This window comes from Xyrauchen texanus, chromosome 10, assembly GCF_025860055.1.
Source record: "Xyrauchen texanus isolate HMW12.3.18 chromosome 10, RBS_HiC_50CHRs, whole genome shotgun sequence".
Taxonomy (NCBI): Eukaryota; Metazoa; Chordata; class Actinopteri; order Cypriniformes; family Catostomidae; genus Xyrauchen; species Xyrauchen texanus.
Genome location: NC_068285.1, coordinates 26,078,861 through 26,092,442, shown reverse-complemented (window position 1 = coordinate 26,092,442; position 13,582 = coordinate 26,078,861). Strand labels below are relative to the sequence as shown.

The 13,582-nt window shown below is 39.2% G+C and overlaps 1 protein-coding gene across 3 annotated transcripts in view; it reads left to right on the top strand.

Moving 5' to 3' along the window:
- The first annotated feature begins 304 nt into the window (after nt 1–304).
- The window catches only part of LOC127650332 (uncharacterized), a 46,382-nt gene continuing 33,104 nt past the window's right edge, over nt 305–13,582 (top strand). The window contains exons 1-4 of one of the 3 annotated variants that reach the window (XM_052135680.1): nt 305–880; nt 1,391–1,801; nt 2,095–2,150; nt 2,263–2,415. In XM_052135680.1, coding sequence (XP_051991640.1) covers nt 1,396–1,801; nt 2,095–2,150; nt 2,263–2,415 — 615 coding nt within the window. In that variant the 5' untranslated portion in view covers nt 305–880; nt 1,391–1,395. Of the gene's footprint in view, nt 881–1,390; nt 1,802–2,094; nt 2,151–2,259; nt 2,416–13,582 lie in introns of all 3 variants that reach the window. The other 2 variants (XM_052135679.1, XM_052135681.1) reach the window with 2 other exon arrangements.

Genomic DNA, 13,582 nt, shown 5'->3' with positions numbered 1-13,582 from the left:
TATATATATAACTGCAGCATTTGCAGTTCAAATTCAAATTTTGGTGTTCAACTAAAAATACAACAACCGTTCATTTTTGATTACAGGTTAAAAAAGGAAAAACGAATGGACGCAAAGTACACGGACCAATGGGTAATTTTAAAACTCGTTATATTAATGATTATCATGTGTTTAAACGAGAAACCACAGCGAGAAACAAGCCAAAACAAATTTGGGCGGTTTTTTGTGCATTCTCGCGGTTTTTGACGAGGTTTTGGGCTAGAAATTCTTGCTGGCATCTGGCAACCCTGTCGCAGACGCGGGGTGTACGCTTTCGCGTGAGTTGTTGCCCGTCTGGCATTCACTAAAGTACAGGGGTTTCAGTACAGCGACGCACAAGGGGCGTGGCCATGACATAAAACAAATTTCAGGTCAGCGCACATGTGCATTATAGTGCCTTCTTTCCGCGGGCTTTTCATAACAGCGACAGCAAACTGATGGAACAGCCATGGAGAATCTAAGACAAAATAGGGAAATCGGTAAATGTTTTTGTTGTTTTACTATGATACAGAGGCAGATGATTTTGTAAAAGATGCGGTAGCATTTTAATGTAAAGAACGAGTAACGATAAATACTTTTTGTTACCGTTTGCAATATAAGTGCATATGAACTATGCAAATTTTGAATTAGGAGAACGCCTACACTACCACGTCACATTTTTACGCTGTACTGAAACCCCTGGAAATAAGTGACTGCCTTGCTGGTCTAGTCTGGCCCAGTTAGCCATACGCATGCCTTTTTAATGTTTTAATACTGGATCAACCAGTCGTGCGTCTCGCAGGATTGTGTATAAGTTAACCAGTGCGAGGAATTGTTGAAAGAAGACGTCAAGTGGCGTAAAGTGAGTATTTAAACAGTTACAAAGATCAGCCCGCATGTTGTTTACATTCTGTGCAGAGATTATTTGTAAAAACATGCGTTGCTCGCGATATATTACATTTATTTGCTTGATTCTGAATGCACATCTTTATGTTCATGCCGTATGATGGAGAGTTTTATATGTTTCCCTATATTATTGAATAGCTAGCTCAAGACAATAGAATGACTCGGACATCACATAAACTGAGCATCAATGCAGTTGTCGTGAGTTACAGTATGTTTAATTATTGGCCAAATATGCACGTCTATAGTAACCCCAACCCACTTTTTCCAATTTACTTGGATCATAATGTTTTGACGCTTGCTCGTCTGACCGTTCAATCAGTTACTCCATTATTCAGATTAATAATTTTTTGTTTTGGACTGAGTACATTTTATCATGTTTGTTTCCATCATATTAACCAAAAACAATGTTGTATTACAAAATACGTACAATATGGCTGACTTGAATTCTGTAATTTTGCACTTTTAGGAAAGATGTCTGCCTCCTCAGTGTCAACAGTGGACTTGAACATCACTGAGGCGATAGTGAAAGAGTCTGACCCTGAAATGAGCCTGATGGATGAGCAGGAGGAGATGGAGGAGGATCTGGATTTAAAACTACAGCAGGATATAAATGTAGAGGAGGGGAGTGGACAAGAAAAGAGCCAACCAATAGATCCAGGCAAAGAAGAAGAAGAAGAAATTAGTGTACAGGTTTACTTTGAGCATAACAAGGAAGCCGAAGATGTAGAGGAGAATAATGACAAGGAGGATACAGCACAGTGTTTAGAGGAGCTAGTGATCTTTAAAGTTGAGGACTTGAGGGATGTAATGCCAGTGGATTTGGACCAGACTGAGGATCACAACAGGAACATGATGGTGAATAAAGCAAAACATTCTGGTAGGTACGAAAATAAAATGGTTGGAAGGTACATTCTTATGTGCTGCTTAATTGTTGTATTGATTGACAGTGTGAATTTTGTGTATTATTACTGCTACAAAACTGAATCGAGGAACTGACCTCGTAGCCAGCCCATAGACCAGATGGCCATTTCAGTTGATCATTTAACTTCACAAAAATATTATTTGGAATGATCACCAACTTTTTTCACCAATTTAGTGAATTAATTCTTCTCTACAATAGTTCAGAAAAATTGGTTATTTTATTTTTGTTCTACTATTTCCCTGAAAAAGAAAAACGAACAGCTGAAGGTGTAAAAAATGAGACCATGACATTACCTGCTGGAATGGTGAGCACAATATACCAAAATTATACTGACCATTGAAGACAAACAAATTTAGTTAATTTGTGAGTAGCAATAAGCACATAATTCTAAAATCCCTTTCATTCATATTCAGCAGACAAAACAACTGTTAAAACATGCCACAAAACCTGAGATGAAAGTGGCCCAACCTGTGCAGATTAAGGATGAACCAATGGATGAGGAGTATGAGAAAGCATCTGAACCACAGGGCCCAATGGAAAACATTAAGGATGAGCCTGACACTGCAGCTGTAAGTTTCAAAAATAAAGTCTGCTTTTATTTAGGTAGCAAAGGTCAGACGGTGCATTTGATGACAGTGACACTGTTTACACTAGGGATGAGCATTTTTAAGTAATTTTGTTGTCGTGTACTCGAACCCACCAAAAACTAGTGATTACTCGTGAATTAAAATGTAAGTTAAAATTAACAAATGTGGAGGTCCTGGGTAGCTCAGAGAGTATTGACTCTGCCTGTCATCCCTGGAGTCACGAGTTAGTATCCAGGGCCATGAGTGACCCAGCCAGGTCTCCTAAGCAACTTAATTTGCCAGGTTACTAGGGAGGGTAGAGATACATGGGGTAACCTCCTCTTGGTCACTATAATGTGTGGTTCCCTCTCTCGGTGGGGTGCTTTTGAGGTGTGCGTGGATGCCATGTAGAATAGCATGGGCCTCCACACGTGCTACCTCTCCACGGTAACGTGCTCAACAAACCGCGTGATAAGATGCGTGGATTGACGTCTCAGATGTGCAGGCAACTGAGATTCGTCACCTGGATTGAGGCGAGTCACTACGCCACCACGAGGACTTAGAGCGCATTGGGAATTGGGCATTCCAATTTGGGGAGGAAAGGGGAGAAAAAAATAATAACAAATGTGATCCATACATTTCTAAGATAATTTCAACAAACTATGCTTTTCTTTTAGGAAAAATGTATATATGTAATATATGCTGTAATATAAATGGACCAAAAAAAAAAGTAATAACAGTAAAAAAAAAATACAATAAACATTCACTCACCAGGAGTTTACACAGAAACCAATACAGCATTTTAGGGTAACATATTTTTATTGTTTCACATGTTATTATTCAGAAAAACAAGTGGTGAAATTGGTGTTTTTTATAAATGTGCGCACTGTCTGTGTTCTGAGATTTAACGCACATTCACACACTAGTCAGATAAGCTTCCAAGTTTCACATACTACTTTGCATTTTTTTCTTACCTTAAAAGGAGATCTTCGTCCGTTGGATTGCATGACTCCAAAAACCGAATACCAATCGAGTAGAATTCAATAAGAATACAAATATTACATGTATTGCCACACTTTGCTTTTAATGGCACCGATGACATCATATCTTCTCTCATCCAACACCTCAAAGGTTCAGAGGAAAAGAACAGTGGAATTATTTGTTGCTCATGGCAGGAAAATGCGGAAAGGAAAATGTATTTGCTATATTCAAGTAATGTTTTTAATTCGACTAGTACTCTATTAGTTGATTACTCGTGCACATCCCTTATTTACACCTCTCACTAAAATGCATCTCGGGTGATCTGATCACATAATCAGGTGAGATACATCGCTGTTTACACCTGGACGCTTAAATGCGTCTCATCTGACCATTCGCGTTCGGACTTCGAGGGGAGGGTCTCTGATTTCATGCATCTTACACCAATCAATATGTCATTGTGCTACTGCATGGTAATAAACCACAAAAAAGTTGTGCTATTTCTCCCAGATGCAGTTGAAATGTAATCTAATCACAAATGCAACATTTTGTGAAGAATTCTCAGTGTTTTAAAAGAATATCTGTATTAACCTGAGCTTCATATGTGTGTGCTTCTCATCTGTGTCTCTGCATGTTGATCTAAAACAGGGGTCGGTACAATTTTTGGTTGATGCATTTTTTCAAAAGAGCCATACCACAAACGAATAATTTACTATTTTCAAAAACAAAGATTTTCAATAAAATACAATGTTTATATTGCCCATAGACTACTCAAAAACAAACAAATATGCAAATATTAATAGGTAACATGTTGCAATATGGAATTGAGTACACTAATTTTTGCGGGTCTCCATAAAATTACTTCATTTTACAATTGTTCCTGAAAAATGTAACTTCGCTTTTGGGCTGGGTGATATGTAAACAAATATTTTAATGATAATCGCATTTAAAATATCGCGATATCCGATTATATGGTGAATATTTTTGCTTGATTGATTTTTTTTAAAAAAAATTTTATTAAGCTATTGAAACACGAAAAACTTAAATACATTTATAAATTAAAATTGTTACTTTAAACGAAGCGAAAAAACTATTAAAATTACGAAGTGATTAAAGAATCGTAAATATAACCACCTCCACAAATACAAACATTTACTGTCTCCAACGGCCCCATTTGCCATTAGTGCGTGGCAACGTGTGCAAATTAAGAACTAAAGACAATTATAAATGTAAATATAATTATTATAATCATCATAATAAATAAGCCTATTAAGTTCCCTTGTGTTCCTAAAAAATGCTGCCAAATGTGTTCTTATCGAATGTGTTTGTATTGCGTTTGTTAATCCAGTTAATGCTGCCTAAAGTAAAAAAAAAAACAGAACAAAATTTTAGCTTCAAGGTGAACATGTCTTGTATTACTTTATGATTTAATAATTTTCGTCTTTGTTTCTTTAATACAAATATACCTGTATATAATACTGAACCTGCAGAGTTGCGTTCACAATGTGTAAGATCAAACTAAACTCGCAGCACCTCATGAGATGATCGGAGATCATTAGCAGCATTCTCATAGACTACATTATTCTTCCAAATAGTTACCAGTTGAATGAAACCGAGAAAAAGGTGTGATAACTCTTTACATGTGCTTGTTTCACTAGACAGGGTCCCGTTACACGCATCTGAACAATGAATCAGATACGAGCATTGACCGCTTTTTCTTTTGTCTGTTCTTAAAAATATAATAAAATGCGTTTCTTCAAGTGTGCATCTTTTTGAATAACAGCATTTCTTGTCATGTGTCACTTCGAGACATCTTACAGGTCACCCACCTGTTGCGTATATATGAGCAAAATTACCCACACATGAAATATATTTGAACAAGGAGCTCACTAACTGGATTCAGCCTCGCATTTTGCGGGTATGGGTGCTAGTTTTTAATATAGGCTACTGTTTAATATATTTGGCGACTTCCCAGATCCATGTTTTTGCCATTTCCCGATATTGTCAATCATCGTCTGTGGGATATTTGGTATGCTAAATTTAGAAGGGAACCGCAAGGAACCATATTTGGTAACTTAATCGAGCATTCAAACTGACGCCCCCTGCCTGTTTGTGTTGTCATATGAGTGCATATATTTCTCCTAGCCAATCAGCGAAGATCAGGCTACGTCACTGATAGTCACACCATGGCATCTGACCAATCAGAAGTTGCGCGGAGCATTTCAAACTTCAGTGTCATTACGGATTTTGGAAAGTGAGGTTTTGCGCTACTACCTACTCTCACATCAACGCTAATAACTTCGAAAAAAAAATGGTAAGTTGATGAATCTCATGCATTCTATGTTTGAATAGTTGTGCAACATGTTGAGATAGGTGTTGTTTGCATAGATTTCTTGAAAGTAGTGACATTTGTTGCATGAAAAATGGTGAGACCATATTTTATCATACGTAAGATTAGCACAAGTGACAGCAAGTCCATATTTAGACATACGCCCTATGCGTATAGAAAGCCATACTAGTGTATTTTTTCTACAAATAATGCATTATAACTTAGGACAATAGTATTTACTAGTGCATTGGATGTTATCACAGGTTTGAATAACATTATAAAGTTATCCAGTGGGAAACGTAACACATTTATAAACATTTTCAAGCCATAGATATTGAAATATGTGTGGTTTTGGTCAGTTTTATGACCTTATAACAGTTTTTAATACTTATAATGCTATTTTGCACTTCTTATTATATAGTTACACTTTATGTGTCAGTTTTATGCCCTTGAAACAGTTTTTATCATAGTTAAATGCCTTGTATTGGTGTTTATTTTTGCTGTGAGACTTATTACTGCTAAAATAAGTGGTACCACCAGTACGTATAATGCTATTTTTATTCTTGTTTATATCTGTTACTTAACAAATAACTCAAACTGGGCTTGATATTGACTCAAAAATGTACTCTCTTTTCTTAGCAGCTGTCTACGCAGCTCTTTTATGGCAAGAGGGTGACTGTTGTGCCAGCCCACCCCAGCATCAGTGATGATGAGGGCTCTGAGGAGGAAGATGATGATGTGGCAGACCCTGACTTCCTCCCACCCACCCACAACCTAGACACTCCAGGCCAGAGTGATATAGGCCCCTCCGCCAAGAGGAAGTGTGTGCAGCCTGCATTGGAGGTGCTTGAAGATGATGATGATGATGATGACGACGACGAAGAGCCAGCACCGCAAGCAAAGAGGCAAACTAAGAAGGGGAAGCCAGCAGCCCGGCTAACCACCTGGAGGAAGGCTGACCTGGACAACCCTGCCCTGCCTGAGTACCAGCACTGTCCCCCAGACTTCATTGATACTCCATTTCAGTACTTCAGCAGGTACTTCAGCCCCCAAATCATAAAGCACATAACGTACCAGACCAACTTGTATGCAACCCAGAAGAACATCAACACCACCTTCACCACCACTGAAGATGAGATGATGAACTTTGTGGCTATCCTGATGTACATGGGGATTGCTGAGCTGCCTGCCGTTGAAGACTACTGGGCAATGGAGACCAGGGTCCCTCAAGTCGCAAACCTCATGTCATCGAAGAGGTTCAGGTTGATGAAGAGGCTTGTCCACTTCAACGACAACACCCAGATCACTGGTACCATCGACCGATTCTTCAAGGTGCGGCCACTGTTCAGTCATCTGAATGCTGTCTTCAGGAGTGAGCCACAGACCCCCAAGCAGTCTGTGGATGAGGTCATGGTTGCCTACAAAGGCAAGACAGCTGGCAACCTGAGGCAGTACATAAAGAACAAGCCGGACAAATGGGGATTCAAGTTGTTTGCTAGGGCTTCTGAGGATGGCTTCATCCATGACATGGTGCTGTATCAAGGGAAGAGTATGCTGGAGGCCCACGGTGTTCCACTGACACCTTAACAAACAGTCATGGGTGTCACCAGCCAGATAGTCTCCGTCCTAGCCAGCACCATGTCCTCCTCCACCACCACAGCCATCTTTGCGGACAACTTCTTCACCAGCCTGGAGATAGTGCGGTACCGCAAGGACAAGAACTGCAGGTACACGGGGACAGCCAGGGACAACAGAATAGGCAGGCCTCCACTCAAAATCATCAAGGAGATGGAGAATAAGGCTGTCCCTCGTGGTACGTATGACTACATCACCAGTGACGATGGGATGCTGGCCCTCAGGTGGAAGGACAATAGGATCGTCACTCTGCTGTCAACAGACATGGGGGCAGAGCCCATTTTCTCAGTCTACAGGTACTGCAGTGAAACTAAGAGGAAGGAACAAGTGAGCTGCCCTGCTGTCATCAAAAGCTACAATGCCAACATGGGGGGCATTGACAAGAGTGACATGCTGGTCCATCTCTACCGCACCCCCATGAAATCCAAGAGGTGGTACATGCGCATGTTTGCCTACTCTGTGGATGTCAGCCTCACGAATGCCTGGGTTTTCTACAGGCGGGACTGCAAGGCTATTGGCCTTCAGGTTGGCCTGTCTTTAAAAAAGTTTAGAATCCAGGTGTTCACGGAAGCCAGCAGCCAGAGGCCAGTCACATCACATCCCCGAAGGAGCTCAGCATCTCCAGGCAGATTCAGCCCTTCTGTTGACATCCCCACACCTGTCCTGGGACACCGCAGCTACAATCCAGAGAGTTCTGTGCGGTTTGACATGTCCCTGTTCCACGCCCCTGTCTACACTAACCGCCAGACCTGCAAGTACTGCAGCAGGAAGGGGAATATCTTGAGGTCAAACGTGGTCTGCAGGGTCTGCAAGGTCCATCTGTGCCTTAATGCTGGCCGCAACTGCTTCATTAAGTACCACGAAGCCTAATTCGCTGGACTTGACAAAAGAAACATTTTCTAATAATAATTAAATATGTTCCTAATAATAATTAAAAATGTTCATAATAATAATTTAAAATGTTCCTAAATAAATATTTTTATGTTTGTAACAAGTTTGTGTTTTTATTATATTTTTATACACTTTTTTAGGGGGAAGAATTTACCCTAGACTGGCGAGGAACCATATATGGTAACTTCATTGCCCTTGATTTCCAACCTAAAGAAATATATTTTTTTTAAAACTCACAAACGTTTAGAAGTCTTATAATATCCTCCAATAACACTCTATGGTTGAAATTTAGAATTTCCAAGTATTTCAATGAGTGCCCTATAAAGGGTTAAAGTGTGCTCATTCTCACACTATTATATGTAAGGGAATTTAGGGTCTCGAAATATGAGCCATGAGCTAAATTAAACTGTCCTTATTCTACATTATTAGGTAATGCAATGTATAATGGAATTAGTTGCGTTCGACAACCATTGTTAAATGACAAATAACTAGATTATTTGTCTGAATAAATTTCTCCACCATTAAAATTGTAATACAACATCTCGTGGTATCTGCTCACAATTTCTACTGTAAGGAATTAGCTTTAATGAATTAATTGATTAATTCACTTATTGGAGTGATATTATTTTCATGGCTTATTGAAAATAATATCACACGTATTTAGGCACAGCTTTGAAGCCATATCATTTAGAAACAGGGATGAGATTATTTATCAAAATATACCACAGTCAAATAATCTTTGAATACAGACAAACTTTATTGCTATTCTAAACTTAGATCTTATCTAACACATATATACATGAGACAGGTTGGTGAAAAGAGTGACAGAATGTGAAATAAATGATCAATACAGTGAAAATGAACTTTATGGAGTCTGTTGACAATGCCTTAAGAGCCATTTATCCTTATATTAGTCTACATCGATTTGCTATTGGATTACCAAAAGTAATACACCAGTACTTTGAGCACAATACTGGAGATGTACTTGCATGTCTTTGTGTTTCCTTGCATTCTGTGTGTTGCTTGGTTCTTGGCTCATGTACAAAAGTTTGTTCCTTCGATGTTTTGGACCTCTGTAAGTTCAGTTATTGTCTGTATGAATTATGAGGTTGGCTTTGAAGCGAGGCCTTTTCATGGGTGCGTGAACCGTAGAGATTGAGAGGCTTCCTCGAGACTTCGAGTCCCAAGCTTCCTTGGACCTCACATGGCATGGATCTGGTTCCGACGAGATCCAGAGTATGACCACGAGGGAAGAGTCAGAACAGAGAGTACAGTGGTCAGAAGAAGTGTGAGGAGAGAAGAGAGCTTACTTTCTGTTTGGAAACATTTGAACTGAAATTGGCCGCATCCCCAAAGGTGTTCTAATCAGAAGTGACTTTTCAGAGTCACATGGTCGACTGGACTGTACTTTCCGACAGTTAATTTTATGGTCCTTTGTTTCCTGCTCAAAAATAGTGCATGTTTTAAACATTAACTTTTATATCTTGCAAATGGTACAAGAGGCATGACATTCGTTGTCATCAGCTTACTCTATGTAACCAAGCAAACCATTGCATACCAAATTTGACATTCTTTCATGAATATTATATGTGTAGGTAACAAAACATGAAAATCCCTGGTTACAAATCATACTGGTTAATTCCTTGGTTATACAACATGGATAAAACATTACACACTTTTTGAAGAGCAATAATCATCAATTTGTCAGTTATACAAGTTACCACAGTTCAAAGCAATTGTCAGAATTACCTAGCAAGACTAGGTATTGTATAAATCGTGGATTTAAATGCATTCTGTACATTTTAGAAGGTTAAATCAGTAAAGTACTGAGACTTTGTGTAAAATGTTCCTGGATTAAGATGAAATGTGTTAGTACTAGATTCGTGCAAATCTGATGGTTGTTTAGATACCTTTCAAAGGAAAGTCTGCTTTAACTCTGAGTGGAAGTTCAGAAGGTCAGGCTGAGGGGGCCATGTTTGGACTGATGATGACTGGGCCGTTTAATTTATGACGTTGAATATTTCCAGGATTGCAAAGGTTGGTTTTTCCTAGATTCAAATCAGGTTGCTGAAATTCTTCTGCATGTATAATACTACAGTCTGTCTGGGGGGGTGCCCCTTGCACCCCATCTGCCAGCTGGCCATCCCCGCCTTCCTCGACCTGGGAGGAGACAGAAGGGGGAAAAACCACAACAAAAACAAAATAGGCGAGGGAAAGGCCAACACAGTGTGACAGAGAGAGGGGAGAGAGAGAAGCAGCTCACTCACCGATTCTCTGATGCACCATTGCGTGGTCCCCGATCACTCCTCCACACTCTCAGGCGGACGACAGCCGCTCCTCCCCGGGCGGACCGGTCATGTGTCTGTGTGTGGGAGAGGGAGAGCGCCAAGGCTTGTCACCTGGATTGTGATTACTTAAAAACCTGTTTCTCATTATAGTGATGGCAGCGGGAGACCTGATAAGGCACGCCATAGCATCAGTGTGGTAGAGAAAAACAGGGTGTACAGCAGTGGCATGTTCTTGAGAGAAAAATCTTAAGTGTTTTCAAAGCCTTAATGTTTATGTTGAAATTGAATTATTGCCCGAGTAAAAAAATAACAAATTAACTACACTTTACACAAAAGAGTGAAAGCAAGAAAAATAAAAGACTCACGCTGACAGTTTGCTGCCTCCTGACTCCTCCATTGCCCCCGAATTCACAATGTTTTATCACAAAGTTTTATCATTTAATAAATAACTCGTTAATGGATATTATTTAATAAAAGTGAATGTTTGTCATTGACCGTATACCGCTCTCTGAATTGAATGGAATGCTGCACGAATCATCACAGCAACAAGAATATGGAGCATCGCGGCTTTCCCCACAGGAGCGAACACTTGGGGACAATCACACCAGGCATGTGGCATATAGTTATGTACATGTCATTGCCCCTACAATTAAATGACCAAAATGCCCATCCCTAGCACAAAACCACCCAAACAGAGCTCAAAGTTATATAACAGAGTTATAAATCTATAGTCAACATTTGAGAAGGGATCATTTTGACAAGCGTCGCGATTTCCTTCAGGTTACCATAGTCTTCTTGGTAAGCATGCACCAGTTCTTTTAGTGACTGTCTGAATAATCTATTTTCAAATCGCTGTTGACTTAACCTTTAAAGTTCTGCTCAACTGTTTGTGTTAACCAATGTGTTAAACTCAACTTGATTGAGCCATCTTTACTCACTCACATTCTGCTGTGTCTTTAAATCCTATGACTTTACAGTAAGCCTTCTTGCAGGACGTTAGCGATTTAAAAAAAAAAAAAACTCCATAAGTGAGGACTCGGTTTGGTGGAATTTTCAAAGGTAAGCATATTTTTTCAACATATTATTGTTTAAAAGGTCTTTCTGAAGAGAATTATATAACTTGATATAACAAAAAAGGTCTAATATGGGTCAGATAATTTTCTAAAAACATGCTCGACCAAACGGTTTGTTTGTCCTTTTATGGTAAAGTGAAGCGAAGTTAATACTTAGCTAATGTAATAAAAATGGATGTAATAAAAATTATTTATTTTATGTTATTGCATAATATATATATGCTGAAATAATTTGTATGAATTTTTACTTTATAAAAACATGTTCGACCAAACATCAATTGTCATTTAGTGACAAATGATATGTTTTTCAAAGTACTGTATATATGGTAAATATCTAGAATATATATATGCGGAAATAATACTAGTACTGGTAATACTACTAATTCCATGGTAACAAATTGACATATGTTGGTATACTAACATTACTAGCATTGTAAAAGTACATGGTTTGTAATGTAGATTTTTTTTTTCTTTGTTTTACAAATAAATGGACACTAAAACATTTTACGGTGCAAGGCCACATACATTTCTGGGCTTTATACCAGAAAATTCTCAAGATTCTGATGCTGATCTGAGTGATGATGACCAAATAGAGGATCCTGATTATCAGCTCACTAAATCAGAAGAGTAAGGGGACACTTCTTTTGAATCTATAGATGAGGAAAACCACCATCCCGTAAAAAGATGAGAAATGGGAAAAATGCTTCCTTGGCGGAGCCAGAGGACACCCCTGACCATAGTACACCCTCACGCCCAAACCAAGGCAATGAGAAAATCTGGAAGTACGAAGACATTGAAGAATTCCAGGTTCCTGGTGCAAGATTTAAACCCCCCTGATGCTGTAACAACACCTTTCCAGTACTTCAAAATGCTCTTCACTGACAAGATGATTGAACATATTGCTCAACATAGCAATCTGTACTCTGCTCAGGAGTTTGGAGATCCAATAAAGACTAGCCCAGAATAGATTGAAGATTTCCTTGCAATACTACTCCTCATGTGTTCGCAGTGAAATGTCAACAAACGTGTCAACCTTCTGAGCAATGCCTGTGGGATCATGCCTTTTAATCTGTCATACGGTGGAGCAAAGAGGCCCACGCAAAGATTTACATCTCATGCGCATCACTCATTCCTGCCTACAATCAGCATATGTGAGGCATTGATCTATCTGACATGCTGGTACACATGTTCAAGACCCCAGCCAAGGCAAGCCGATGATACTTTCCCCTGTTTGGATACATCCTTGACTTGTGCATCTCAAATTCCTGGCTGGTCTACAGGAGGGACTGTGGCCTACTGAATGAAAAACGAATGCCACTCAAAAGGTTCCGCCTGGCAGTCGCCCACAGTTTGAAGCAAGTCAGCAAGCCATCATCCAAAGTTGTCCGACAATCATCCTTTTCTCCACCACATATATCGTCTCAGTAAAGACGTTACACCCCAAGACCTTCACAGCCGCAACCAGATGTGCGTTATGAAAACTTCAGACATTGGCCACTTCATTGACCAGCGGGGGCGGTGCAACCTCTGTTCAAATGGTGTGTTGAGATGGAAATTTCACAAATTTGATGTTTTCCTGTTTTTGAATGCAAACCAGCAATGCTTCGTAGCATACCACCAGAAGTAAAGTGCATCTAATGCCCCAAAATAATTTGTGCTGTTGCACCACCAAACAGACTAGAAAGTCTGATTTATTTAGTCATAGAATTAGAATTTTATTTGACTTATTTTACTTTTATCAACTTTTTGGGGATGACATAACATCTCAGTTGTTTGGTTTGGCTTGGCTGATTATTGACCCAAGGTTGTTTAAAAAATTAACATTGATTGTTATTTTTGCCCCAAGGAAATAAAAAAATGCTAAGAAATAATTCTTTCATTGCTTTTTTCTTAGTGAGGACTTTAAAGGGTTGACAGGATTTTATAATCATGTTTATAATATGCATGTTAAGTTGAAGTTCAGTTTTGAAGATGCT